Genomic DNA, 27,975 nt, shown 5'->3' with positions numbered 1-27,975 from the left:
GGGCACGCAGAGCTCCCTCTTGATGAAGGGAGGGAGGGGGAGGCGGGAGGGGGGGGGGGGGAGGAAGAGCTGAAGCCCCCTCCCCCCAATACTTCCAGAGGCGATTTGGGGTCCCGAGGGGGGGGGGGGGGTGGGTGGGAGAGGGATGGGACCCCCCACCCCCCCCCCTCAGGTTTTGGGGGTGTCGTCCCCCCCCTCCTCTAACGCATGCGGTAATCGGTGGAGCAGGAGAGCTCACACAGCTGCCCCTTGAAGTCCAGGTCGATGGTGAAGTCGAGGTCACGCTGTGGGGGGGGGGCACAAATTAAGGGGAGGGGGGTCAGGGAGACCCCAAAACACGAGGACAACCCCCCTCCCCCCCCCCAAAAGATAGGAATCCCTTGTACATAGGGACGCCCCAAAAGCCCCCTCCCCATAAGCCATACTTTGTGTCCTCAATGTGCCCCCCCCCAAAAAAAATCCCAGCTGGACATGAATGCCCCCCCCCCCCCAAAAAAATCCCAGCTGGACATGAATGCCCCCCCCCCCCCCCCAAAAAATACGGAGACACCTCAAAACAATGGGACCCCCCCCCCCATCCCTATAGCCCCTCTTTCTCCCCATATCCCATATGTCACCCCCTTCCCCCATCCCCACGTCCCCTCGATGCCCCCATTGTCCCCTCATTGTCCCCAGTGTCCCCTGGGTGCCCCCAATGCCCCCCCTGTGTGCCCCCAGTGTCCTCTGGGTGCCCCCAATGTCCCCTCAATGCCCCCAGTGTCCCCTGGGAGCCCACTGTTTGTCCCCAATGTCCTCTGGGTGTCCCTAATGTCCCCTCAGTGTCCCTTGGGTGCCCCCAATGACCCCTGGGTGTCCCCAATGTCCCCTGGGTGGTCCCTGGGTGTCCCCTCAATGTCCCCAGTGTCCCCTGGGTGCCCCCTGGGTGCCACCTGGGTATCTCCAGTGTCCCCTCAATGCCTCCAATGTCCCCTGGGTGGCCCCTGGGTGGCCCCAATGTCCCCTCAATGTCCCCTGTGTGTCCCCAATGTCCCCTCAATACCCCCAATGCCCCCTGGGTGCCCCCTCAATGGCCCCAATGTCCCCTCAATGGCCCCAATGCTCCCTGGGTGCCCCCAGTGTCCCCTCAATACCCCCAATATCCCCTGGGTGCCCCCTCAATGTCCCCATTGTCCCCTCAATGTCCCCTCAATGCCCCCAGTGTCCCCCCTGCGTGTCCCCAATGTCCTCTGGGAGCCCCTTGTTTGTCCCCAGTGTCCCCTCAACGTCCCCAACGTCCCCCTGGGTGCCCCCCGTGTGTCCCCAATATCCTATCAATGTCCCCCCAGTGTCCCCTGGGTGCCCCCTGGGTGCCACCTGGGTATCTCCAGTGTCCCCTCAATGCCTCCAATGTCCCCTGGGTGTCCCCTGGGTGTCCCCAATGTCCTCTCAATGCCTCCTGTGTGTCCCCAGTGTCCCCTGGGTGCCCCCAATGTCCCCTCAATGTCCCCAATGCCCCCACTCACGTTGTTCTTGGCGTTGGGCTTCATGGTGATGGTACCAAAAATCTCCTCCCCGGTTTTGACGGTCAGGTAATCCTCCATGTAGAAAACCGTCTGCTTCCAGTGCGTGTACGGCGACTCGGGGCCTGGGGACAGCGTGGGGACAGCGTGGGGACAGCGTGGGGACAGCGTGGGGACAGCGTGGGGACACGGCCAGAGTGGGGGGGTGGGGAGGGGGCAGCAACCGACGCCCCCCAATGGGGGGTGATGTGGGGCGGTGATGCCGTGGGGGGTGGGGAGACAGGGAGGGGTGGGGGGTGGACGGACTTGGTGACATCCAGGGGACACCTAAGGGATGTGGGGACACCACCAAGGGGACATGGGGACAGACTGGGGGGCACTGGGAATCTGGGGACACCGGGATCGCCAACGGAAGGGGGCGGAGCCTAGCTGCTAGCCCCGCCTCCCGCCGACCAGACCACGCCCCCCACGATCAGACCACGCCCCCTTAGCTCCGCCCACACGCCCCGAGTAACCTCAACCAGAAGGGGCAGGGCACAGCTGCTAGCCCCGCCTCCCTCGGATAAGACCACGCCCTCCGCCTAAGCTCCGCCCCCACGCCCTGCAGTAACCCCGGGATTTCAAACGGAAGGGGCGTGCTCTAGCTGCTAGCCCCGCCCACCTGTGCTAAGACACGCCCCCTTCATTAGCCCCGCCCCCACGCCCTGCAGTAACCTCGGGGTCACGGAAGGGGGCGGAGCCTACCTGCTCGCACCGCCCCCCTGCGATAAGACCACGCCCACAATCTCTGACCACGCCCCCCTTAGCCACGCCCCCACGCCCTGCAGTAACCTCTGGGCCTCAACCAGTAGGGGGCGGAGCCTAGCTGCTAGCCCCGCCTCCCTGTTAAGACCACGCCCCAATTCTCTGACCACGCCCCCATTCAGACCACGCCCCCATTCTCTGACCACACCCCCATTCAGACTACGCCCCCGTTCTCTGACCACGCCTCCATTCTCTGACCACGCCCCGTTTCTTAGCCCCGCCCCCACGCCCTGCAGTAACCCCAGGGTCTCCAACAGGAGGGGGCGGGGCCAAGCCGCTAGCCCCGCCCTTTGCGAAATAACCACGCCCCTGCTGGCCCCGCCCCCTGGCCCTGGCCCCGCCCTCACTGGTGGAGAAGCCGGTGCGCTTATGGCAGCGCGTGAACTCGATGTTGAAGTAGGCGACCAGCGCGTGGACGTAATCATTGCGCTTCACCTGCAGGCAGAACGGCGCCGTGAACGTCAGCTCCTCCACCTTCACCGTGTAGATGTCCACCTCCTGGGGGGAGACACAAATGAGCCCCTGTGTACCCCAAAGGGGGGGTATGGGGACCCCCACCCACCTCCTGGGGGGGCAGAGGGTAGGGAGACCCCAAATGTACCCCTATGTACCCCAAAGGGGGGGTATGGGGACCCCCACCCCCCTCCTGGGGGGAGACACAAATGAACCCCTGTGTACCCCAAAGGGGGGGTATGGGGACCCCCACCCACCTCCTGGGGAGGTAGAGGGCAGGGAGACCCCAAATGAACCCCTATGTACCCCAAAGCGGGGGTATGGAGACCCCCAGCCACCTCCTAGGGGGAGAGGGCGGGGGGGGCACAAATGAACCCCTGTGTACCCCAAATGGGGGGGTATGGAGACCCCCACCCACCTCCTGGGGGGGCAGAGGGTAGGGGGGGGGCCCAAAGGAACCCCTATGTACCTCAATGTACCCCCAATGTACCCCAATATGCACCAATGGGGGAGGGGGTATGGGGACCCCCATCCACCTCCTGGGGGGGGGCACACATGGACCCCTATGTACCTCAAACTGGGGGTATGGAGACCCCCATCTACCTCCTGGGGGGGGGCAGAGGGCAGGGAGACCCCAAATGTACCCCTATGTACCCCAATGTGAGGATATGGGGACCCTCATCCACCTCCTGGGGGGAAAGGGCGGGGGGGGCACAAATGAACCCCTGTGTACCATAAAGGGGGGATATGGAGACCCCCACCCCCTCCTGGGGGGGGGCACACATGGACCCCTATGTACCTCAAATTGGGGGTATGGAGACCCCCACCCACCTCCTGGGGGGAGCGGATGGGGGGGGCACACATGGACCCCGATGTACCCCAATGCACCCCAATGAACCCTAATAACCACACAGACCCCCAAACCCCTCCCAATTATGGGGGGGGACCCCAACCCTCCTATTAGGTGCCATCAGACCCCCCCATCTCCAAGACCCCCCCAAAACCCCCAAATCTGCCCCCCTTCTCCCCCCAAATAAAGCCCCAAATCCACCGATCCTCCCCCAAATCCACTCCCTTAGGTACACCTAATGACCACACAGACCCCCAAACCCCCTCCCCAATTATGGGGGGAACCCTAACCCTCCCATTAGCAGCCATCAGACCCCCCCCAAAACCCCAAATCTGCCCCCCTTCCTCCCCCAATAAAGCCCCAGATCCACTGATCCTCCCCCAAGACCCCTCCCTTAGATACCCCTAATGACCACACAGACCTCAAACCCCCTCCCCAATTATGGGGGGGGACCCCAACCCTCCCATTAGGTGCCACCAGCCCCACCCCCCCAAGACCCCAAATCTGCAACCCCCTCCCCCCCAAGACCCCAAAACCTGCCCCCCCCCAACCTCCAAAAAGCCCCAAACCCACCCATACCCTTCAAAACCCCTCCCTTAGATACACCCTATGACTACAGAGACCCCCCCAGACCCCCTCCCCAATTAGGGGGGGGACTCCTAAGGTGCCATAGGTCCTCCTAAAGGGACTCCCATTAGGTGCCATCAGCCCCCCCCCAAAACCCCCAAATCTGCCCCCCTTCTCCCCCCAAATAAAGCCACCGATCCTCCCCAAAACCCCTGTCTGAAATACACCCTATGACCACACAGACCCCAAACCCCCCTCCCCAATTATGAGGGGGGACCCCAACCCTCCCATTAGCGACCATCAGACCCCCCCCCCCGTGCCCCCCCCACCTTAATGAGGCAGGCGTTGGTAACGAGCTGCTTGGGATCCACCACGTCCACCAGCGGCTCCTTGATGGCCACGTCCTTAATGCACGACATGTCGAAGCCGTACACGTTCTCCCACCCTAATTGGGGGGGTTAATTTAGGGGGGGGGGGGCACAATGAGGACCCCCCCCACACACTCTGTAGCCCCCTCCCCACTCACAGTGGATTTTATAGTCCTTGTATTGCCGGTCCTCAATGGCCGTCACGTACAGCGTGGCGCGGTCGGGGAAGATGAGGCCATCGGGGGTCTGGGGGGGGGGGACCCGAATTTGTCTTGGGGGGGGGGGGAAAGGGGGGATCTGGGGGGTTTTGGGGGGATCTGGGGGTTCCTGGGGGGCTCTGGGAGGATCTATTGGGGGTATGGGGGGGGAAAAGGGGTCTGGGGGTGGGTTTTAGGGGGAGAGATGGAGGGATTGGGGGAGATCCTGGAGGGGTTTGGGGGTGGTTTAGGGGGATGGGGGGGTGATGTGGGGGATCTATGGGGTGATTTGGGGGGGTTGGGGCGATCTGGGGGGGGAGGGGGCATCTGGGGGGTTTTGGGGGGATCTGGGGGTTCCTGGGGGGCTCTGGGAGGATCTATTGGGGGTATGGGGGGGGAAAAGGGGTCTGGGGGTGGGTTTTGGGGGGAGAGATGGGGGGATTGGGGGAGATCCTGGAGGGGTTTGGGGGTGGTTTAGGGGGATGGGGGTTGATGTGGGGGATCTATGGGGTGATTTGGGGGGGTTGGGGCGATCTGGGGGGGGGAGGGGGCATCTGGGGGGTTTTGGGGGGATCTGGGGGTTCCTGGGGGGCTCTGGGAGGATCTATTGGGGGTCTGGGGGGGGAGAGGGGTCTGGGGGTGGGTTTAGGAGGGGGTGGGGGTAGCGGGGCAGATCCTGGAGGGGTTTGGGGGTGGTTTAGGGGGATGGGGGGGTGATGTGGGGGATCTATGGGGTGATCTGGGGGGGTTGGGGGGATCTGGGGGGGGAGAGGGCATCTGGGGGGTTTTGGGGGGATCTGGGGGGTCCTGGGGGGCTCTGGGAGGATCTATTGGGGGTATGGGGGGGGAAAAGGGGTCTGGGGGTGGGTTTTGGGGGGAGAGATGGGGGGATTGGGGGAGATCCTGGAGGGGTTTGGGGGTGGTTTAGGGGGATGGGGGGGTGATGTGGGGGATCTATGGGGTGATTTGGGGGGGTTGGGGCGATCTGGGGGGGGGAGGGGGCATCTGGGGGGTTTTGGGGGGATCTGGGGGTTCCTGGGGGGCTCTGGGAGGATCTATTGGGGGTCTGGGGGGGGAGAGGGGTCTGGGGGTGGGTTTAGGAGGGGGTGGGGGTAGCGGGGCAGATCCTGGAGGGGTTTGGGGGTGGTTTAGGGGGATGGGGGGGTGATGTGGGGGATCTATGGGGTGATCTGGGGGGGTTGGGGGGATCTGGGGGGGGAGAGGGCATCTGGGGGGTTTTGGGGGGATCTGGGGGGTCCTGGGGGGCTCTGGGAGGATCTATTGGGGGTATGGGGGGGGAAAAGGGGTCTGGGGGTGGGTTTTGGGGGGAGAGATGGGGGGATTGGGGGAGATCCTGGAGGGGTTTGGGGGTGGTTTAGGGGGATGGGGGGGTGATGTGGGGGATCTATGGGGTGATTTGGGGGGGTTGGGGCGATCTGGGGGGGGGAGGGGGCATCTGGGGGGTTTTGGGGGGATCTGGGGGGTCCTGGGGGGGTCTGGGAGGATCTATTGGGGGTATGGGGGGGGAAAAGGGGTCTGGGGGTGGGTTTTGGGGGGAGAGATGGGGGGATTGGGGGAGATCCTGGAGGGGTTTGGGGGTGGTTTAGGGGGGATGGGGGGGGGATCTGGGGGATCTATGGGGTGATCTGGGGGGGGTAGGGGGGATCTGGGGGGTTTTGGGGGGGTATGTGGGTTTTCGGGGGGGTCTGGAGGGATCTATGGGGGGATCTGGGGGGAGAGAGGTTGGGGGGTGGGTTTGGGGGGGATGGGGGGAGTGGGGGAGATCCTGGAGGGGGTTGGGGGTGGTTTAGGGGGGATGGGGGGGTGATGTGGGGGATCTATGGGGGGATCTGGGGGGTTTTGGGGGGGGTTGGAAGGATCTATTGGGGGTATGGGGGGGGAGAGGGGTCTGGGGGTGGGTTTTGGGGGGAGAGATGGGGGGATTGGGGGAGATCCTGGAGGGGTTTGGGGGTGGTTTAGGGGGGATGGGGGGGGGATCTGGGGGATCTATGGGCTGATCTGAGGGGGTTGGGGGGATCTGGGGGGATCTATGGGGGGATCTGGGGGGGAAGGGGCCTGGGGGTGGGTTTGGGGGGGGATGGGGGGTTTGGGGGATTGGGGGAGGTCCTGGAGGGGTTTGGGGGTGGTTTGGGGGGGGGTGACTTAGGGGATCTATGGGGGGATCTGGGGGGGGTTTTGGGGTGGTCTGGGAGGATCTATTGAGGGTCTGGGGGGGGGGAGAGGGGTCTGGGGGTGGTTTAGGGGGGATGTGGAGGTGATCTGGGGGATCTATGGGCTGATCTGGGGGGGTTGGGGGCATCTGGGGGGGTTTGGGGGTTCTGGGGGGCATTGGGGTAATCTGGGAGGCTTAGGGGGGTATTGGGGTTAATCTGGGAGGTTCAGGGGGGTCTGGGGGGCATGGGGTCCATCTGGGGGGCTCTGAGGGGCGCTGAGGGGTTCGGGGGGGTTATTCTTTTTTGGGGGGGGGTCTCACCAGCCACTTGTCCCGCGCGTAGATGACGGTGTTGAGCATGGACTCGTAGAACAGGCAGTAGCCCATCCACTCGCTGATGATGATGTCCACCTTGTCCACCGGCAGCTCCACCTCCTCCACCTTCCCCTTAATGATGGACACCACTGCGGGGGGGGGGCAGTTAGGGGGGCAGTTAGGGGAGCGGGGGGGGCAGTTATGGGGTACGGGGGGCAGTTAGGGGGGCAGTTATGGCATATGGGGGGCAGTATGGGGGCAGTTAGGGGAGTGGGCGGGGCAGTTATGGGGTACGGGGGGCAGTTAGGGGGGCAGTTAGGGGAGTGGGGGGGCAGTTATGGGGTACGGGGGGCAGTTAGGGGGGCAGTTAGGGGAGTGGGGGGGGCAGTTATGGCAAACGGGGGGCAGTTAGGGGGGCAGTTATGGCATATGGGGGGCAGTTAGGGGCTGTGTTAGGGGAGTTGGGGGGCAGTTATGGGGTATGGGGGGCAGTTAGGGAGGCAGTTATGGGAGTGGGGGGCAGTTATGGGGTATGGGGGGCAGTTATGGGGGCAGTTAGGGGAGTGGGGGGCAGTTATGGGGTACGGGGGGCAGTTAGGGGGGCAGTTAGGGGAGTGGGGGGCAGTTATGGAGTACGGGGGGCAGTTATGGGGGCAGTTATGGGGTACAGGGGTAGTTAGGAGGGCAGTTATGGGGTACGGGGGGCAGTTATGGAGGCAGTTAGGGGAGTGGGGTGTAATTAGGGGACTTATGGGGGCAGTTAGGGCAGTGGGGTGCAGTTAGAGGAGCAGTTATGGGGTATGGGGGGCAGTTAGGGGGGCAGTTAGGGGAGTGGGGGGGCAGTTATGGGGGCAGTTATGGCATACGGGGGGCAGTTAGGGGGTGTGTTAGGGGAGTGGGGGGCAGTTATGGGGTACAGGGGGCAGTTAGGGGCATGGGGGGGCACTTACGGGGTATGGGGGGCAGTTAGGGGGGCAGTTAGGGGAGTGGGGGGCAGTTATGGGGTACGGGGGGCAGTTATAGGGGCAGTTAGGGGAGTTATGGGGCAGTTATGGGGTACGGGGGGCAGTTGGGGGGCAGTAATGGGCCTAGGGAGGCAGTTATGGGGCAGCTATGGGGCAGCTATGGGGCAGCTATAGGGCAGCTATGGGGCAGCTGTGGGGCAGCTATGGGGCAGCTGTGGGGCAGCTGTGGGGCAGCTGTGGGGCAGCTGTGGGGCAGCTATGGGGCAGCTGTGGGGCAGCTATGGGGCAGCTATGGGGCAGCTGTGGGGCAGCTATAGGGCAGCTGTGGGGCAGCTATGGGGCAGCTGTGGGGCAGCCCCTCACCGTGGTCCAGTTTGTTGGCTTTGACGATTTTGACGGCGTAATCGGAGATGCTGGAGCACTCGATCTGCGGGGGGGGGGGCACAGAAATGCCCAAAAATGAGCACTGGGAAACGCACCAAAATCCTCGGAACTGACCCCAAAACAAACGTGTACCTCCAAAAGGCCCCAAATCCACCCAAAATGCCCCCAAATCCCACAAAATGCCCCAAAATCCCCCAAAATGAACCCCAACTCACCCGGATGGCAGTTTGGAATCCCATTTTCCTACCAACCACACAGAGGATCCCAGAGCTCTCCGTACCCCCAAACCCCCCTCATTTCCCCCCAAATCAGCCCGACCCCCCCCAGAAATGTCCCAAAATCCCATAAATTCCCCAAAATCCCACAAAATGACCCCAAATCCCCCTAAATGCCCCCCAGCTCACCTGGACAGCATTACGGAATCCCACTTCCCAGTGCCCCCAAACCCCCCTCATTTCCCCCTCATTTCCCCCCCAAACCCCCCAAATCGCCCCCAAGCCCCCCAAAATACCCGAAAATCCCACAAAATGACCCCAAATCTCCCCCAAAATGTCCCCAAATGCCCCTGAACTCACCTGGACAGCGTTACGGAATCCCACTTCCCAGTGCCACCAAACTCCCCTCATTTCCCCTTCATTTCCCCCCCAAACACCCCAAATCGCCCCCAAATCCCCCAAAATGACCCCAAATGCCCTGAAATGTCCCAAAATCCCACAAAATGCCCCCAAATCCCCCCTGAAATGCTCCAAAATCCCACAAAATGAACCACAACTCACCTGGACAGCATTATGGAATCCCACTTCTCTGTGCTCCCAAACCCCCCTCATTTCCCCCTCATTTCCCCCCCAAACCCCCCAAATCGCCCCCACACCCCCCAAAATGCCCCCAAATCCCACAAAATGACCCCAAATCCGCCCTGAAATGCTCCAAAATCCCACAAAATGAACCACAACTCACCTGGACAGCATTACGGAATCCCACTTCCCAGTGCCCCCAAATCCCCCTCATTTCCCCCCCAAATCACCCCCAAACCCCCCAAATCGCCCCCACACCCCCCGAAATGCCCCCAAATCCCACAAAATGACCCCAAATCTCCCCCAAAATGTCCCCAAATGCCCCTGAACTCACCTGGACAGCGTTACGGAATCCCACTTCTCTGTGCTCCCAAACCCCCCTCATTTCCCCCCCAAATCGCCCCCAAACCCCCCAAAATGACCCCAAATCCCACAAAATGCCCCCAAATCCCACAAAATGACCCCAAATCTGCCCTGAAATGCCCCAAAATCCCACAAAATGACCCCAAATCCGCCCTGAAATGCTCCAAAATCCCACAAAATGAACCACAACTCACCTGGACAGCGTTACGGAATCCCACTTCCCAGTGCCCCCAAATCCCCCTCATTTCCCCCCCAAATCACCCCCAAACCCCCCAAATCGCCCCCACACCCCCGAAATGCCCCCAAATCCCACAAAATGACCCCAAATCTCCCCCAAAATGTCCCCAATGCCCCTGAACTCACCTGGACAGCGTTACGGAATCCCACTTCTCTGTGCTCCCAAACTCCCCTCATTTCCCCCCTCATTTCCCCCCCAAATCACCCCCAAACCCCCCAAATCGCCCCCACACCCCCCAAAATGCCCCCAAATCCCACAAAATGACCCCAAATGCCCCCAGAAATGCTCCAAAATCCCACAAAATGCCCCCCAACTCACCTGGACAGCGTTACGGAATCCCACATCTCTGTGCCGTTTCCCCCTCGCTTCCCCCCCAAACGCCCCAAATCGCCCCCCCAAACCCCCCCCAATTGCCCCCAACACCCCAAACCACCCCCCCCCCAACCCCCCCCCCACCCCAATTCCTCACCCCGATGACCCTCCGTGCCCCGGCCTTGGCAGCAAACATGCAGAGGATGCCGGTGCCGCTGCCCACGTCCAGCACCACTTTGTCCTTGAACAGATGCCGGTTGTGGAACATGGAGTTGCGGTAGGTGAGCGTGCGCACCTCGTCCTTCAGCATCTCCTGGGCAGGGGGGGGTTAAAAAGGGGGAGGGGGGGCGGGGGGGGGGGGTGAGCATCCCATCATAACCCCAACCCCCCCCCCGAGTGAGAAAAAAATAATGCCCCCCCCCAACAGCCCAAGTTTGGATGGGTTTCGCAGCCCCCAAATGACGCCGTTGGGATGGAATGGGTTAATGATGTTCTTGGCCTTCATCCCCCCCCCCCACTCCACAAAACACCAAATCTGTGCCCCCCCCAACCCCAAAAATGGACTTTTTTTGTCATTTCCAGGACATAAAAAGTCCTAAATACCCAAAAGGCATTGAAATACCCCAAAAAAGTCCCGAATCTGAGGGATTTGGGGTCAAAAACTGGCTCTGTTCTGCAGTGGTCTGAAATGGATCCGTGTTACCTCCCCCCCCCAAACCCCAAATCTGTGCCCCCCCCCACCCCAAAAATGGACTTTTTTGTGATTGCCAGGACATAAAAAGTCCTAAATACCCAAGAAGTATAGAAATACCCCAAAAAAGTCCCAAATCTGAGGGATTTGGGGCCAAAAACTGGCTCTGTTCTGCAGTGGTCTGAAATGGTCGATGTTACCCCCTCCCCAAACCCCAAATCCGTGCCCCCCCCACTTCAAAAATGGACTTTTTTTTGTAATTTCCAAGACCCCAAAAAGTCCTAAATACCCCAAAAGCACTGAAATACCCCCAAGAGCCCCAAATCTCAGGGATTTTGACCCCAAAAGTGACCCCGTTTTGCAGCAGTTTGGGCTGTGAAATGGGTCAGTGAAAATCCCCCACCTGTGACCCCCCCACCCAAAAAAGGGGAAAAAAAATGGAAAATGGGTTAAAATGCTCCAAAATGGCCAAAAAAGCCCCAAAATGGGCCAAAAACCTCAACATGGGGCCAAAGAAAGCCCCAAAATGGCCCCAAAAAGCCCCAAAATAGACATAAAGAGCCACAGATGTGCCCCAAAATGTGCCCCAAAAAAGCCTCAAAATAGACCCCAAAAAGCCCCAAAAAGGGCAAAAAAAGCCCCAAAAAGGGCAAAAAAGCCTCAACTGAGGACCTGAAAACCTCAGAATGGGGCCAAAAAGGCCTCAAAATGGCCCCAAATGTCCCAAAGTGGCCCCAAAATGGCCTCAAAATGGCCCCAAAAGTCCCAAAATGGCCCCAAAAAGGCCATAGAGCCCCAAAACGGACAAAAAGTGGCCATATAATGTGTCCCAAAACCCCTCAAATGGCCCCCAAAACCACCAAAATGGCCCCCAAAACCACCCCAAATGGACACAAAGAGCCCCAAAAAGGGCTAAAAAGACCCAAAAGACCCCAAAATGGACCCCAAAAAAGCCGCACATGGACACAAAGAGCCCCAAAAAGGGCTAAAAAGACCCAAAAGTCCCCAAAATGGACCCCAAAAAAGCCCCAAATGGACACAAAGAGCCCCAAAAAGGGCTAAAAAGACCCAAAAGGCCCCAAAATGGACCCCAAAAAAGCCCCACATGAACAGAAACATCCTCAAATGTGTCCAAAAGTGTCATAAAAATGGCCCCCAAAAGCCCCAAAATGGCCCCCAAAACCACCCCAAATGGACACAAAGAGCCCCAAAAAGGGCTAAAAAGCCCCCAAAGGCCCCAAAATGGACCCCAAAAAAGCCCCAAATGGACACAAAATGCCTCGAATGTGTCCCAAAAACCTCACAAAAATGGCCCCCAAAAGCCCCAAAATGACCCCCAAAACCACCCCAAATGGACACAAAGAGCCCCAAAAAGGGCTAAAAAGACCCAAAAGGCCCCAAAATGGACCCCAAAAAAGCCCCACATGAACAGAAACATCCTCAAATGTGTCCAAAAGTGTCATAAAAATGGCCCCCAAAAGCCCCAAAATGACCCCCAAAACCACCCCAAATGGACACAAAGAGCCCCAAAAAGGGCTAAAAAGCCCCAAAAGGCCCCAAAATGGACCCCAAAAAAGCCCCAAATGGACACAAAATGCCTCGAATGTGTCCCAAAAACCTCAAAAAATGGCCCCCAAAAGCCCCAAAATGACCCCCAAAACCACCCCAAATGGACACAAAGAGCCCCAAAAAGGGCTAAAAAGACCCAAAAGCCCCAAAATGGCCCCCAAAACCACCCCAAATGGACACAAAGAGCCCCAAAAAGGGCTAAAAAGCCCCAAAAGGCCCCAAAATGGACCCCAAAAAAGCCCCAAATGGACAAAAAATGCCTCGAATGTGTCCAAAAGTGTCATAAAAATGGCCCCCAAAAGCCCCAAAATGACCCCCAAAACCACCACAAATGGACACAAAGAGCCCCAAAAAGGGCTAAAAAGCCCCAAAAGACCCCAAAATGGACCCCAAAAAAGCCCCAAATGGACACAAAATGCCTCGAATGTGTCCCAAAAACCTCACAAAAATGGCCCCCAAAAGCCCCAAAATGACCCCCAAAACCACCCCAAATGGACACAAAGAGCCCCAAAAAGGGCTAAAAAGACCCAAAAGGCCCCAAAATGGACCCCAAAAAAGCCCCACATGAACAGAAACATCCTCAAATGTGTCCAAAAGTGTCATAAAAATGGCCCCCAAAAGCCCCAAAATGGCCCCCAAAACCACCCCAAATGGACACAAAGAGCCCCCAAAAGGGCTAAAAAGACCCAAAAGGCCCCAAATTTGGGGGAGGGGGGAAGGGGGGGTCACCTCGTGGATGCCGAAGTGCGCGTAGGAGTCGAAGTAGTAATCCTTGGACGTCATCTCCTCTGCTGACGGCTTGCTGCTGCTCTCCGCGGGGGGGCACGAAACCTGGGGGGGGGGGGGGTCTGTTAAATGAGGGGGGGGGGCACCCCCAAATCCAACCGTGTGCTGAGGGGGGGGGAGGAGGGGCTCTATGGGGGGGATTTGAGGGGATAGCGGGGTGCTGGGGGTCTTCGTGGGGGTTTTGGGGGGGATGGGGGGGGTTAAGGGGAGGGGGGGGGGTCCTGGGGGGTCTCTATGGGGTTTTGGGGGGACGGGGTGGGGGTCCTGAGGGGGATTTGAGGGGATGGGGGAGGTCCTGGGGGGTCTCTATGGGGTTTGGGGGGCTGGGGGGGTGATGGGAGGTTTCTGAGGGGGCTGGGGGGGGGTCCTTGGGGGTCTCTATGTGGTTTTGAAGGGATGGGGGGGGTCCTGGGGGGTTCCGATGGAGTTTGGGAGGCTGGGGGGGGGTCATGGGGGGTTTCTGAGGGGGCTGGGGGGGGAACTGAGGAGATGGAACGCGTCCTGGGGGGTCTCTATGGGGTTTCGGGGGGGACGGAGGGGGGTCCTGAGGAGGATTTGAGGGGATGGGGGGGTCCTGGGGGGTCTCTATGGGGTTTGGGGGGCTGGGGGGGTGATGGGAGGTTTCTGAGGGGGCTGGGGGGGGGTCCTGGGGGGTCTCTTTGGGGTTTTTGTGGGGCTGGGTGTAACTGGGGGGGAGTTGAAGGGGCTCCTTGGGGGTCTCTATGGGGTTTTGAAGGGATGGGGGGGGTCCTGGGGGGTTCCGATGGAGTTTGGGAGGCTGGGGGGGGGGTCATGGGGGGTTTCTGAGGGGGCTGGGGGGGGAGCTGAGGAGATGGAGGGTGTCCTGGGGGGTCTCTATGGGGTTTTGGGGGGATGGGGGGGGTCTCTATGGGGTTTTGAAGGGATGGAGGGGGGTCCTGGGGGGTCTCTATGGAGTTTGGGGGGCTGGGGGGGGTCCTGGGGGGTTTCTGAGGGGGCTGGGGGGGGAGTTAAGGGGATGGGGGGGTCCTGGGGGGCCTCTATGGGGTTTTTGGGGGCTGGGGGTAACGGGGGGAGTTGAAGGGGCTCCTTGGGGGTCTTTATGGGGTTTCAGGGGTCCTGAGGGAGTCCTGGGGGGACTTTGAGAGGATGGGGGGGCTCCTGGGTGGCCTCCATGGGATTTTTGGGGGGGCTGCGGGGGTCCTGAGGGGGCTTTGAGGGGATGAGGGGGTTCTTGGGGGGTCTCCATGGGGTTTTTTGTGGGACTGGAGGAGTCCTGGGGGGGCTTTGAGGGGTTCCTGGGGGGTCTCTATGGGGTTTTGGGGGGGCTGGGGGAATCATGAGGGGGGATTGAAAGGATGGGGGGGGGGGTTCTGGAGGGTCCCCATGGGGTGGGGGGGGGATCCTAGGGGGTCTTTGGGGGGGGGTATGGGGGGGTCTTGAAGGCTATTGTGTTTTGGGGGGCTGGAGGGGGGTCCTGGGGGAGCTTTGAGGAGCTGGGGAGGCTCCAGGGGGGTCTTATGGGGTTTTGCAGGGCTGGTAGGGCTCTAAGGGGGGGGGGGGGGGGGGGGAGGGGAGATGAGGGGCTGGGGGGCTCTTTGGGGGTCCTGAGGGTCTCTTTGGGATTTTGGGGGGGGCGGGGGTTTCCTGGGGGGGGGGTCCTGAGGGGTCTCTATGGGGCTTTGGGGGGCTGGGGGCCTCCTTGGGGGTCCTGAGGGGTCTTTATGGGTTTTTTTATGGGGCTGGGGGGCTCCTTGGGGGGTCACCATGGGGCTTTTCTGGGGGTGGGGTGGGGGGGGGGTGAAGGGGGTCCTGGGGGGGTTGAGGGGTTGGGAGGGGAGTCTTGGGGGGGGGTCTCTATGGGGTTTGGGGGGAGCTGGGGGGGGGGGGAGGGGGTGTTCTGCGTGGGTTGGGGGACTCCTGGGGGCATTTTTTGGGGGGGGGGTCCTGGGGGGGGGGGGTCTCTAAGGGGTTTTGGACTGGAGGGGGGGGATCCTAGTGGCTTTTTTATTTGGGGGGGGGCGTAGGGGGTCTCTATGGATCCCTGTTGGATTTTTTTTGTGGGGAGGGGCTCTTAGGGGGCTTTTTGTGGGCTCTACGGGGGGAGAACGCAATGATTTTGAGGGGGGGGGGCTTGGGGGGGATTTGGGGGGTGGCATGATGGGTTTTTTTTTGGGGGGGGGCTGCGGCTGTTACTTCATCCCGCGCCGTCTGCAGGCTCATGCCGTTAGCCAGGGTGGCTACAAAGCTCTGCGGGAGAGGAAGGAGAGCGTCAGGGGGGGGCAAAATGGGGCGGGGGGGGGGAAAAATGGGGCTGGGGGAGGCAAAAATGGGGCGTGGGGGGGGGTAAAAATGGGTCTGGGGGGGTTAAAATGGGGTGCAGGGAGGCAAAAATGGGGCTGGGGGGGATAAAAATGGGGTGTGGGGGGGTAAAAATGGGGTCTGGGGGGGCCCAAAATGGGGCATGGGGGGGTAAAAATGGGGCTGGGGGCCCAAAATGGGGCTGGAGGGGGGGGTTAAAATGGGGCTGGGGGGGTAAAAATGGGGCTAGGGAGCCCAAAATGGGGCTGGGGGGGGGGTAAAAATGGGGCTGGGGGCCCAAAATGGGGCTGGGGGGTAAAAACAGGGCTGGGGGGGGGGGTTTAAAATGGGGCTGGGGAACCCAAAATGGGGCAGGGGGGGTAAAAATGGGGCTGGGGGCCCAAAATAGGGCGGGGGGGTGGTAAAAATGGGGCTGGGGGGGGACAAAATGGGGCTGGGGGGGCAAAAATGGGGCTGGGGGGATTGGAGAGTCTATGAAGAGCCTCAAAATGGGGCTGGGGGCTCAAATGCGGTTATGGGGGGGGGGGGACATAAAAATGGGGCTGGAGAATCTGTAAAGACCCCCCCAAAATGAGGCAGGGAGGGGGGGGGGGGGGGCAAAAATGGGGCTGGGGGCTCAGATGGGGTTCTGGGGGGTGTAAAAATGGGGCTGGGGGGGGCAAAAAAGGGCTGGGGGGGGCAGGGATGAAATAGGGGGGGGTCTTGAGAACCTATGAAGACCCCCAGAATGGGGACCAGATCCTATAGGGACCCTAAATTTGAGGGGGGGGGGGGAAGGGGGGGCTTGGGACCCTATTGGGATTTTGGGGGGGGGGGGCTGAGTGGGACCCTCAGGTTGGGGGGGGGGGAATGGAGGGGGGGCTTTGAATCCTATGGAGACCCTCAAAAGGGGGGGGGGAGTATGAGACCCCCAAAAAACCTCTTGGGGGGGGGTTGGGGGGGGTGTTACTCTTAATTTGTTGACGGGGGGGCAAAATTTTGGGGGGGGGGGGAGACTATAGGGAGCTTAAGGGGGGGGTCGGGGGGTGGGGGTGTTGCTCAGGACCCCCATCTGTGGGCAAATGGGAAGGGGTTGGGGGGGGGGGGCAATAAGGCTTTGTTTTATGGGGGGGGGGCGCTCAGGACCCCCAATTTGGGGGGGGGGGGTTGAGAGGAGGGGGCTGTGGGGGAGGGTAGAGCCCTATGATGGGGTTTTTTTTGGGGGGGGGGGGGCACTGAGGATTTGGGGGGGGGTCAGAACCCCGTTATTTGGTTTTATTTGGGGGGGGGGGGGCACCAGGTCCTTATTGTGCTTTTATTATTTCTGGGGGGGGGCCCCTCAGGACCCCAATTTGGGTTTTTTTTTTGGGGGGGGGCACTGAGTTCCTGCACACGACCCCTTCCCCCCCCCCCCCCCCCCCCCCCCCCCCCAATATCACGACGGGTCCGGCAACCCCAATATCACGACACCCCCCCCCCCCAATGTCACGACAGACCCGCTCCTATCACCCCCGCCCCCAATGTCACGACAGACCCGCCCCTACCGCCTCTCTCACTGTCACGACAGACCCCGCCCCTATCGCCCCCCCCCCCCCCCATCCCCCGCTTTGTTCCCGCGCTGGCGGGAGCCGCGTGGCGGGGGCGGGGCTACGGGTGGCAGTGGGCGGGGCTTCGTGGGACAGTAGGCGGGGTTTCGCGGATCTGGCCCCGCCCCCCTCCCCGCAGGGCCTCCACGTGGCCCCTCCCCCCACGTGCGCGTCGCGTGGGGCCGCCCCCCTCCCCCCCCCCCCCAAAAGACCACCCTCACCTTCCCGCCCCCCCCCCTACAATTTTAGGCTCATTGCAGAACTCCCCCAAGCCGCCCCCTCCCCAATTTTAGGGCTCTCACGGCCCCCCCAGACCCCATTACTGGACCCTCAAAGCCCCCCCACCCAAATCAGTTAGTAGGACTCTCAGGACCCCCCCCCCCCGTTCACTTTAAGTCCCTTTAGAGCCCCCCCCCCACATTACGGGACCCTCAGAGCCCCCCAAGCTCGTTACGGAACACCTCCCCCCCCCCCATTCAATTCACTCTGAACCCCCCCACCCCATTAAAGACCCATAGAGCCCCCCCCGCCTTATCCCTATTTAGGTCCCCTTAACGCCCCCCGCCCCATTACGGGGCCTTAGGAAGCCCCCAGCCCTCACTAAAGACCTTTAGAGCCCCCCCCCCCCGCCTCATTTTAGGGCTCTCAGGACCACCCCCCATTATGGGACCCCTTAGGGCCCCCCCCCAGCCCCATTTAAGGACTCTCACTGCCCCCCTCCAGCCCCCCCCAGCCCCATTATGGGACCCGTTGGAACCCCCCCAGCCCCATTTAAGGACTCTCAGGACCCCCCCCCCCACCACCATTATGGGACCCGTTGGAACCCCCCCAGCCCCATTTTAGGGCTCTCAGGACCCCCACCCCCCTATTATGGGACCCCTGAGCCCCCCCAACCCCATTTAAGGACTCTCAGGACCACCCCCCCGCCCCCCATTATGGGACACTCAGAACCCCCCCAGCCCCATTTCAGAGCTCTCAGTGCCCCCCCCCGCCCCATTAAGATCCCCTGCCCCCCCCCCCATCCCATATTAAGACCCCTCGGATCCCCCCCATCCCATATTAAGACCCTCAGTGCCCCCCCCCGGGCCGTATCACAGCCCCCTCAGAGCCCCCCCAGCTCCACTTTAAGACCCCCCCGGCCCCACTACAGACTCCTCAGACCCCCCCTCGCCATTTAATACCCCTCAGAGCCCCCCACCCCCATTTTAAAGCTCTCAGAGCCCCCCCCCCCCATTATGGGACCCCCTGAGCCCCCCCAGCCCGTACAAAAAGCCCCTTCTGCCCCCCCCAAGCCCCATTTTCGTGCTCTCGGGACCCCCCCAGCCCCATTACAGACCCCTCCTTCCCCCCCCCGGCCCCACTTAAGGCCCTTCGGACCCCCCCCCAATTTAGGCCGCTCTGTTCCTCTCCGCCCCCCCCTCACCCAACCCCCCCCCGGACCCCCCCCGCCCCCCATGTGAGGCCCTTTAGGACCCCCCGGGCCCCGTTCCTTGCCCCCCCCCGGCCCCGCTGCCCCCCCCCCCGCCGCCCACCTCCATGATGCAGTTCGCCGCCTCCGCCATTTTGTGAGCGCCAAGAGCGGCCCCCGCCCCCCCCCGACCTCCCGCCCGCTTTATCCGGGGGGCGGAGCGGAAGGCGCCCCCCGAGCTCTCCTATTGGCTAGCCGCTCTCGGCACCGCCTCCCATTGGGCGGTGCGGACGCCGCTCGCCGCTCGGCCCCGCCTCTTCACCGGAGTTCGCCGATTGGGCGGCAGAAGGTATAACCCCGCCCCTGGCGCTCGCTCATAGGTGGAAAGCGACGTCTTTTACGGTGGGGCCACTCCCACGGGAGATTCCCCTCGCACAGCGCCCCCTCGCGGCGTGGAGGACAACGGCAGCCCCAGAGCCACAGCGATGTCCCCATTGTCCCCATTGTCCCCAACGGTGACCCCACTGTGTCCCTACTGCCACCCCATCGCCTTCCCTCAGTGGACCGCTGTCCCCCCCCCCGTGTCCCCTCAGTGTCCCCGCACTGCTCCCAACCTCATTGTTCATAACCAAATGTCCCCATTGTCCCCCCCCCGATGTCCCCATTCAATGTGTCCCTATTGTCCCCCCCCTCAAGATGTCCCCCTTCTTCCCTCATTGTCCCCACAGAGATTTCCCATTGTCCCCCTCATTGTCCCCACTGCCCCCCCCCCCCATCCCCACTTCTCCCCCATTGGCCCCATCTCTGTCCCCATTTGGCCCCAACTGTCCTCCCCCAGTGTCCCCATTGTCCCCCATTGTCCCCTCACTGCCTCCCCCTCATGTGTCCCCCCCCCCCAGAGACCCCACTGGGGACACAGGGGACCCCCCCAGGACCCCCCCCCCACCCCAAGACCCTCCCCCTCCACCCCAGACTCATTCAAATCCACTTTCTTTTATTCAACATAGAAAAAAAACCCAACTCCCCCCCTAAAAAAAAAAAAACAAATAAAGGCAAAAGTGCCTCAAATGGCCCCAAAATGGACCTGAGACCCCCGGGGGGGGGCGGGGGGGGGTCACCAGGAGTTGGTTGGGGGGGGGGTCACCAGGAGGGGGGGCCAAAGCGCTCCACCAGGCGCTCCTGGGCGTCCAGGTCCTTCTGCACCTTCCGCCTCATGTAGAAAATGGGGCAGTCCCGGCTGCGGGACAGCGGGGTCAGCGGGGTCAGAAGGGGCACCGGGGTCAATGGGGTCATTGGGGTCAATGGGGACGTTGGGGACATTGGGGTCAATGGGGACATTGGGGTCAATGGGGGTGTTGGGGTCAATGGAGGCACTGGGGTCAATGGGGACATTATGGGGACATTGGGGTCAATGGGGGTCACTGGGGTCAGCGGGGTCAGTGGGGTCAAAAGGGGCATCGGGGTCAATGGGGACATTGGGGACATTGGGGTCAATGGGGACATTGGGGTCAATGGGGGTGTTGGGGTCAATGGAGGCATCGGGGTCAATGGGGACATTATGGGGACATTATGGGGACATTGGGGTCATTGGGGTCAGCGGAGTCAGTGGGGTCAGCGGGGTCAAAAGGGGCACCGGGGTCAATGGGGAAATTATGGGGACATTATGGGGACGTTGGGGTCGATGGGATCATTGGGGTCAATGGGGGTCAGCGGGGTCAGAAGGGGCACCGGGGTCAATGGGGACATTGGGGCCAATGGGGACATTGGGGACATTGGGGTCAATGGGGACATTGGGGACATTGGGGTCAATGGGGGTCATTGGGGTCAAGCGGGGCCAGTGGGGTCAAAAGGGGCATCGGGGTCAATGGGGGTGTTGGGGTCAATGGAGGCGTTGGGGTCAATGGGGACCTTATGGGGACAATATGATGACAATATATAGAGACGTCGGGGTCGATGGGATCATTGGGGTCAATGGGGGTCAGCGGGGTCAACGGCGTCAAAAGGGGCACCGGGGTCAATGGGGACATTGGGGTCAATGGGGGTGTTGGGGTCAATGGAGGCATTGGGGTCAATGGGGACCTTATGGGGACCTTATGGGGACACTAGGGTCAATGGGGATGTTGGGGGGACATTGGGGTGGGGGTGACACTGAGGGGGGGGTGACAGTAGGGGGGGGTGACATTGGGGGGGTGAGATTGGGGGGGTGAGATTGGGGGGGGTGGTATTGCGGGGAGGTGACAGTAGGGGGGTGACAGTAGGGGGGTGACATTGGGGGGGTGGCAGTGGGAGGGTGGCAGTGGGGGGGGTGACATTGGGGGGGTGACATGGGGGGGTGGCAGTGGGAGGGTGGCATTGGGGGGGTGACAGTGGGGGGGTGACATTGGGGGGGTGACATTGGGGGATGGCAGTGGGGGGGTGGCATTGGGGGGTGGCAGTGGGGGGGTGGCATTGGGGGGGTGACAGTGGGGGGGTGACAATAGGGGGGTGACATGGGGGGGGTGACATTGGGGGGGTGACATTGGGGGGGTGGCAGTGGGGGGGGTGACATTGGGGGGGTGACATAGGGGGGGTCCCCACCTGGTGCAGAGGACGTCCTCGTGCAGGGAGCCCTGGCAGCGCTGACACTGCGTCCACAGGCGGGAGAACTGCTCCTCCAGGGCTGCCAGGTGCGAGATCTGGGGACGTGTGGGGACATTTGGGGACAACGGGGTCAGGGGGGGCACTGGGGGCAACGGGGGCATTGGGGGTGTTGGGGGCAATGGGGGTATTGGGGTCGATGGGGGCATTGGGGTCAATGGGGGCATCGGGGTCAATGGGGACATTGGGGGCGTTGGGGACACTGGGGACATTGGGGGGCATTGGGGGCGTTGGGGACATTGGGGGGCATTGGGGTCAATGGGGACAATGGGGTCAATGGGGACATTGGGGGCGTTGGGGACACTGGGGACATTGGGGTCAATGGGGACATTGGGGTTAATGGGGTCAGTGGGGGACATTGGGGTCAATGGGGACATTGGGGAACATTGGGGTCAATGGGTACATTGGGGGACATTGGGGACAATGGGGACATTGGGGGACATTGGGGTCAATGGGGACATCAATGGGGTCAATGGGGGTGTTGGGGTCAATGGGGCCAAGTGGGACATTGGGGACATTGGGGGCATTTTGGGGACACTGGGGACATGGGGTCAATGGGGACATTGAGGCCGTTTTGGGGCCATTTTGGGGCTGTTTTGGGGTCATTTTGGGGTTGTTCTGGGGTCGTTTTGGGGTCGTTTTGGGGTCCCTGGGGGCAGCATCACCTCCTTCTGGTAGAGCTCAGATTCGCGCTGCTGGCAGAAATCACAGACAGCTCCTGGGGGGGGGGCAGAAAAATGGGGGGGGGGGTGAGTGAGGGGGTGGGGACCTCAAAACAGTGGGGTGAGATTTTGGGGTCCCCCCCCCCTCCCAATTTTTGGGGTCATTTTCCTGGGTTTTGGGGCCATTCCCCAGGTAGGGAAACGTGGGATGGTTGGGGGGGGGGCAGATTTCTTTTCTTGGAAGGAGGGGGGGAGGGGGGGGGGCTGGTCCCAAGGTTTTTTGGGGTCCCCCCCTCAATTTTGGGGTCTCCCCACTTTTGAGACATTCTCCCCCCTCCCCCATTTTGGGGACAATCCTCAGATATTGGGAAACTCGGGGGAGGGGGGACAAAACAAATCACATCCTTATGGGGTTACCCACTGATTTGGGGAAGAAGGGGGGCAATTTTTTTTTTGGGGGGGGGGATCTTTGCCACCCCCCCCACCCCCCCCCCGGTTTTGGGGGTCAACCCCCCCCTCACTTTTAGGGGTTCCTCCTCCAGACTTCACCCACATCTTCATGGGGCGACCCACATCTTTTCTTTTGGGGGGTGGAGGGGGGGGGCGATTCTTTGGGGGTCTCCTCGCCCCCCCCCTCCCCCCCCCCACTTTTTGGGGTCCCCCCCCCCACTTTGGGGGCTCACCGTTGTGGGGCAGCAGCGCCCTGCACCCCACACAGGTGCTTTTCTTGGTGGCAAAGGCCATCAGCCCCCCCACTTTGGCCGTCAGCACCGTCTTACAGCGGGTGTGCTCCCCCCCTGGGGAAGAAAAAAAAAAGGGGGGGTCCCCAAAATGCTCTGGGACCCCCCCCAAAAACCGCCCAACCCCCCCCCAAAAAAGTGCCCCATTCCCCATTGGAAACCCAGGAGTTGGGGAGGGGTCCCAGGATGGAATCTGGAGGGGTCTGAGTGGAAACTGGGGGGGGGGGTCAGGGGGAGTGCGGGGGGGTCAGGTAGGAATTGGGGGGTCAGGGGGGTCCCCAAAATGCTCCAGAAACCCCAAAGCCCCCCCACGACCCCCCCCCAAAGCGCCCCATTCCCCATTGGAAACCCAGGAACTGAGGAAGGGTCCCAGGATGGAATTTGGGGGGGGGTCTGAAGGGATGTGGGGGTGTCAGGTAAAAACTGGGGGGGGTCGGCGGGTCCCCAAACCCTCTGGAAACCCCAAAGCCCCCCCCTGGATCCCCAAAAGCCCCCTGGGATCCCCCCAAATTCCCCATTGGAAACCCGGGAGCTGGGGAGGGGGGTCCCAGGGTGGATTTTGAGGGGGGGGTCACAGTTGTTTGTCATCCCCCCCCCCAGGTGACAATTTGTTCCCCCCCCGGTGTCACTTCAGGGTCCCCATGGGCGATTTTGGGGCACATTTGAAGCACTTTGGGTGCATTTTGGGGTCCCTAAGAGGCTCTGGGACCCTTTTGGTGCCAAGTCCCCCCCCTTTGGTGACATCTGTGCCCCCCAGTGACACTTCGGGGTCCCCACGGGGGATTTTGGGGCACATTTGCAGCACTTTGGGTGCATCCTGGGGTCCCTATGGGGCCTTGGGTGCCATTTGGTGACATCTGTGCCCCCCAGCATCACCTCAGGGTCCCCACGGGGGATTTTGGGGCACATTTGGAGCACTTTGGGTGCATTTTGGGGTCCCCATGGGGCCCTGGGTGCCATTTGGTGACATCTGTGCCCCCCAGTGACATTTAGGACCCCCCCAACATCACTTCAGGGTCCCCACAGGGGATTTTTGGGGCACATTTGAAGCACTTTGGGTGCATTTTGGGGTCCCTATGGGGCCTTGGGTGCCATTTGGTGACATCTGTGCCCCCCAGTGACATTTAGGACCCCCCCAGTGACACTTTGGGGTCCCCACGGGGGATTTTGGGGCACATTTGGAACATTCTGGGTGCATCTTGGGGTCCCCATGGGGCCCTGGGTGCCATTTGCTGTCACCCCGCTGTCCCTTCGGGGTCCCCACGGGGGATTGTGGGGCACAGTCAGTGCATTCCGGGTGCATTTTGGGGTCCCTAAGCGCCCCCCGGTGGCCCCCCCACTCACTGAGCAGGATGCTCTCAGCCCGGCCCTCCCCCAGGATGGGCTCGAAGATGCGCAGCAGCGGCCGCGCCAGCTGCTGCTCCAGGTAGTACTGCGTGTCCAGGGGCAGGTTGTGCTCCAGGGCGTAGATGGGGTCCTGCGCGGGGGGGCAATGGGGGCAGCGGGGGCAGTGGGGTCAGGGGGGGCAATGGGGGCATTGGGGGCAATGGGGGCATTGGGGAAACTGGGGGCATTGGAGTCCATGTGGGCAGTGGGGTCAGTGGGGGCACTGGGATCAATGGGAGCATGGGGGGCAATGGGAGCATTGGGGGCAATGGGGACAATGGGGTCAGCGGGGGCAATGGGGGCAACGGGGGCAATGGGGAAACTGGGGGCATTGGAGTCCATGGGGTCAATGGGGACACTGGGGGCAATGGGGACAATGGGGTCAGTGGAGGCATTGGGGTCAGTGGGGGCATTGGGGAAACAGGGGGCATTGGGGGCAATGGGGGCAGTGGGGGTAATGGGGTCAATGGGGGCATTGGGGTCAATGGGGGCATTGGGGGCAATGGGGGCAGTGAGGGCAATGGCGGCAGTGGGGGTAATGGGGTCAATGGGGGCAATGGGGGCAGTGGGGGCATTGGGGGCATTGGGGAAACTGGGGGCATTGGAGTCCATGGGGTCAGTGGGGTCAGTGGGGGCAATGGGGGCATTGGGGGCAACAGGGGCATTGGGGGGATTGGGGGCAGTGGGGGCAATGGGGGCATTGGGGAAACTGGGGGCATTGGAGTCCATGGGGGCAGTGGGGTCAGTGGGAGCACTGGGGTCAATGGGGGACTTTGGGGAACCTGGGGGCATCCCTGCCCACCCCCATGCCCCCCCCACCCCATATCCCCCTCACATCCTCCCAAACCCCCATGACCCCCCCCCCATATCCCTCCCCATTCCCCCCCCCGTCCCCATGTCCCCCCCCCACCCCAGCCCCCCCGTCCCCCCCCACCCCATACACCCCCCCATCCCCCCCCCACCCCATACCCCCCCCAGCCCCCACCTCAGATTTGAGGTACGCCGCCACCCCTTTGGCCCCGCTGACGATGACGTAGGGGACGCGGTCCCCCAGGGTGGGGGCGCTGCCGGGGTCCCTCTGCCGCATCCTGGGGGGGGGGGAAGGGGGACACATTGGGGACCCCTCCTCAATTTGGGGTCCGTGCCGCCATCCTGGAGCTGGGGGCCCATTTGGGGTGGGGGGGAGTTCGATTTGAGGGTCTGCGTTTTGGGGGTCTCCATTGTGAGGGCCCCACTTTGGGGGCTCCATTTTAGGGTCATCATTTGGGGAGGGGTCTCCGTGTTGGGGGTCTCCATATTGAGGTCCCATTTTGGGGGTCCCCATTTTGGGGGTCCTCATTTTGGGGTTTCCATTCGGGGTCTTCATTTGAGGACTCCGTTTTAGGGGCCCCCATAATGAGAACCATATTTAGGGGTCTCCATTTTGGGGGTCTCCATTTTGGGGTCTCCATTTTGGGGTCCCCATTTTGGGGTCCCCATTTTGGGGTCTCCATTTCAAGGCCCCATTTGAGGTCTCCATTTGGGGTTCTCTGCATTGAGGGCCCCATACCGAGATCCCCATTTTGGGGGTCCCCATTTTGGGGTCTCCATGCTGTGGTCTCCATTTGGGGATCTCCATATTGAGGTCCTCATTTTGGGGTCTCCATTTGGGGGTCTCCATATGGAAGCCCCATTTCAGGGTCCCCATTTCAGGGTCCCCATTTTGGGGTCCCCATTTGAGCTCTCCGTTTTGGAGATCTCCATTTCAGGGTCCCCATTTTGGGGGTCTCCATTTTGGGGTCCCCATTTGAGGTCCCCATTTTAGGGTCTCCATTTTGGGGTCCCCATTTGAGGTCCCCATTTCAGGGTCTCCATTTTGGGGTCTCCATATTGAGGTCTCCATTTGGGGGTCTCCATATGGAAGCCCCATTTCAGGGTCCCCATTTTAGGGTCTCCATTTTGGGGTCTCCATATTGAGGTCCTCATTTTGGGGTCTCCATTTGGGGGGTCTCCATTTGGAGATCTCCATTTCAGGGTCCCCATTTTGGGGTCTCCATTTTGGGGTCCCCATTTGAGGTCCCCATTTCAGGGTCTCCATTTTGGGTCCTCCATTTTGGGGGTGTCCATATTGAGGTCCCCCATTTTGGGGGTCCCCATTCTGGTGGTGTCCCCATGACGTCCCCCAGGTGTCCCCATGTCCCCACCTCTCCTCCAGACGGGCGTCTGCCCCCCACCCCACATCCCCATCATGTCCCCATGGTGTCCCCATGTCCCCACATGTCCCCACATCCCCATCATGTCCCCACATCCCCACGTCCTCACGGTGTCCCCATCACGTCCCCATGTCCCCATGTGTCCCCATGCCTCCCCATCCCCATCAGGTCTCCATCATGTCCCCACATGTCCCCATGTCCCCATGGTGTCCCCATCATGTCCCCACATCCCATGATGTCCCCACATCCCATGATGTCCCCATGGCCCCATGGTGTCCCCATCATGTCCCCACATCCCTATCATGTCCCAATGTCCCCCCATCATGTCCCCATGATGTCCCCATGTCCCCACATCCCCATCATGTCCCCACATCCCCATTATGTCCCCCCATGTCCCCATGTCCCCCCATGGTGTCCCCACATCCCATGATGTCCCCATGGTGTCCCCACGATGTCCCCCCATCATGTCCCCACATTCCCATCATGCCCCCCCATGTCCCCATGGTGTCCCCATCATGTCCCCACGTCCCATGATGTCCCCATGTCCCCATGGTGTCCCCATGGTGTCCCCACATCCCCATCATGTCCCCCCATGTCCCCATCATGTCCCCCCATGTCCCCATGGTGTCCCATGGTGCCCCCATCATGTCCCCACATCCCATGATGTCCCCATGTCCCCACGGTGTCCCCATGTCCCCACATCCCCATCATGTCCCCCCATGTCCCCATAGTGTCCCCATGATGTCCCCCCATCATGTCCCCACATTCCCATCATGCCCCCCCATGTCCCCATGGTGTCCCCATGGTGTCCCCACATCCCCATCATGTCCCCCCATGTCCCCATGGTGTCCCCACGATGTCCCCCCATGATGTCCCTATTTCCTCCCATCATGTCCCCACATCCCCCATGATGTCCCCCCATGTCCCCCCATCATGCTCCCCCATGTCCCCATGGTGTCCCCATCATGTCCCCACATCCCATGATGTCCCCATGTCCCCATGGTGTCCCCATGTCCCCACATCCCCATCATGTCCCCCCATGTCCCCATCATGTCCCCCCATGTCCCCATGGTGTCCCCACCATGTCCCCATATCCCCATTATGTCCCCCCATGTCCCCATGGTGTCCCCCCATGGTGTCCCCCCATCATGTCCCCACGATGTCCCCCCATGTCCCCATGGTGTCCCCACAATGTCCCCCCATGATGTCCCCACGATGTCACCCCATGATGTCCCCACGCCCCCCATGACGTCCCCATGTCCCCCCACCATGTCCCCACATCCCCCATCACATCCCCCCACGTCCCCCCACCATGTCCCCACGTCCCTCCATGATGTCCCCACATCCCCCCACGTCCCTCCATGATGTCCCCACGTCCCCCCATGTCCCTCCATGACGTCCCCACGTCCCTCCATCATGTCCCCACGTCCCTCCATGATGTCCCCACATCCCCCCACGTCCCTCCATGATGTCCCCACGTCCCTCCATGACATCCCCACGCCCCCCCACCATGTCCCCATGTCCCTCCATGATGTCCCCACGTCCCCCCACGTCCCTCCATGATGTCCCCACGTCCCCCCCCGCAGCCCCCACCTCTCAGCCAGCCGGACGTGTGCCTGCGGCGCTGCGTACTGGCTGGCGGCCCTCGTTAACTCCTTGGTGATAACGAGCTGCGACACGTCCACGCGGTTACACAGCAGGTCTGAGATCACGTCCTGCGCGTGGGCCACGGCGCCCTGCGGGTCCCTGAGGGGAT

At 61.7% G+C, this 27,975-nt stretch overlaps 2 protein-coding genes across 3 annotated transcripts in view; both read right to left on the bottom strand.

The window, feature by feature from the left end:
* Positions 1-136: 136 nt before the first annotated feature.
* Positions 137-18,830, bottom strand: PRMT1 (protein arginine methyltransferase 1). Of its 2 annotated transcripts, XM_090127708.1 has the most exons (11): positions 18,727-18,822; positions 15,504-15,557; positions 13,272-13,373; positions 10,440-10,595; positions 8,555-8,618; positions 7,233-7,375; positions 4,700-4,787; positions 4,503-4,618; positions 2,651-2,801; positions 1,503-1,624; positions 137-284 (listed from the first exon to the last, which is right to left on the bottom strand). In XM_090127708.1, the coding sequence occupies exons 1-11, from the start codon at positions 18,754-18,756 to the stop codon at positions 201-203; spliced, it is 1,110 nt and encodes a 369-aa protein (XP_089983834.1). In that variant the 5' UTR covers positions 18,757-18,822; the 3' UTR covers positions 137-200. The 2 variants fall into 2 exon arrangements, with proteins under 2 accessions (XP_089983834.1, XP_089983835.1); XM_090127709.1 differs by lacking the exon at positions 15,504-15,557 and having other exon boundaries at positions 18,727-18,830.
* An 853-nt stretch (positions 18,831-19,683) lies between these two features.
* The window catches only part of POLD1 (DNA polymerase delta 1, catalytic subunit), a 52,727-nt gene continuing 44,435 nt past the window's right edge, over positions 19,684-27,975 (bottom strand). The window contains exons 20-26 of the mRNA XM_090127492.1: positions 27,813-27,965; positions 25,013-25,115; positions 23,986-24,118; positions 22,585-22,698; positions 21,905-21,957; positions 21,180-21,277; positions 19,684-19,839 (exon numbers count right to left, since the gene is read on the bottom strand). Coding sequence (XP_089983618.1) covers positions 19,743-19,839; positions 21,180-21,277; positions 21,905-21,957; positions 22,585-22,698; positions 23,986-24,118; positions 25,013-25,115; positions 27,813-27,965 — 751 coding nt within the window. The 3' untranslated portion in view covers positions 19,684-19,742. The remainder of the gene's footprint in view (positions 19,840-21,179; positions 21,278-21,904; positions 21,958-22,584; positions 22,699-23,985; positions 24,119-25,012; positions 25,116-27,812; positions 27,966-27,975) is intronic.

The sequence above is a fragment of the Phasianus colchicus genome, chromosome 31 (genome assembly GCF_987193195.1).
Source record: "Phasianus colchicus chromosome 31, bPhaCol1.hap1.1, whole genome shotgun sequence".
NCBI classification, from domain to species: Eukaryota; Metazoa; Chordata; class Aves; order Galliformes; family Phasianidae; genus Phasianus; species Phasianus colchicus.
This window is presented reverse-complemented; position numbering and strand designations above follow the sequence as displayed.

Coding starts and splice junctions, on each gene's coding strand:
- PRMT1 (XM_090127708.1), bottom strand. CDS start 18,756: ATGGCGGAGGCGGCGAACTGCATCATGGAG. Junction 13,374..15,503: donor TGCAGACGGCGCGGGATGAA/GTAACAGCCGCA, acceptor CCCCCCCCCCAG/GTTTCGTGCCCCCCCGCGGA. Junction 4,619..4,699: donor CAAGGACTATAAAATCCACT/GTGAGTGGGGAG, acceptor CCCCCCAATTAG/GGTGGGAGAACGTGTACGGC.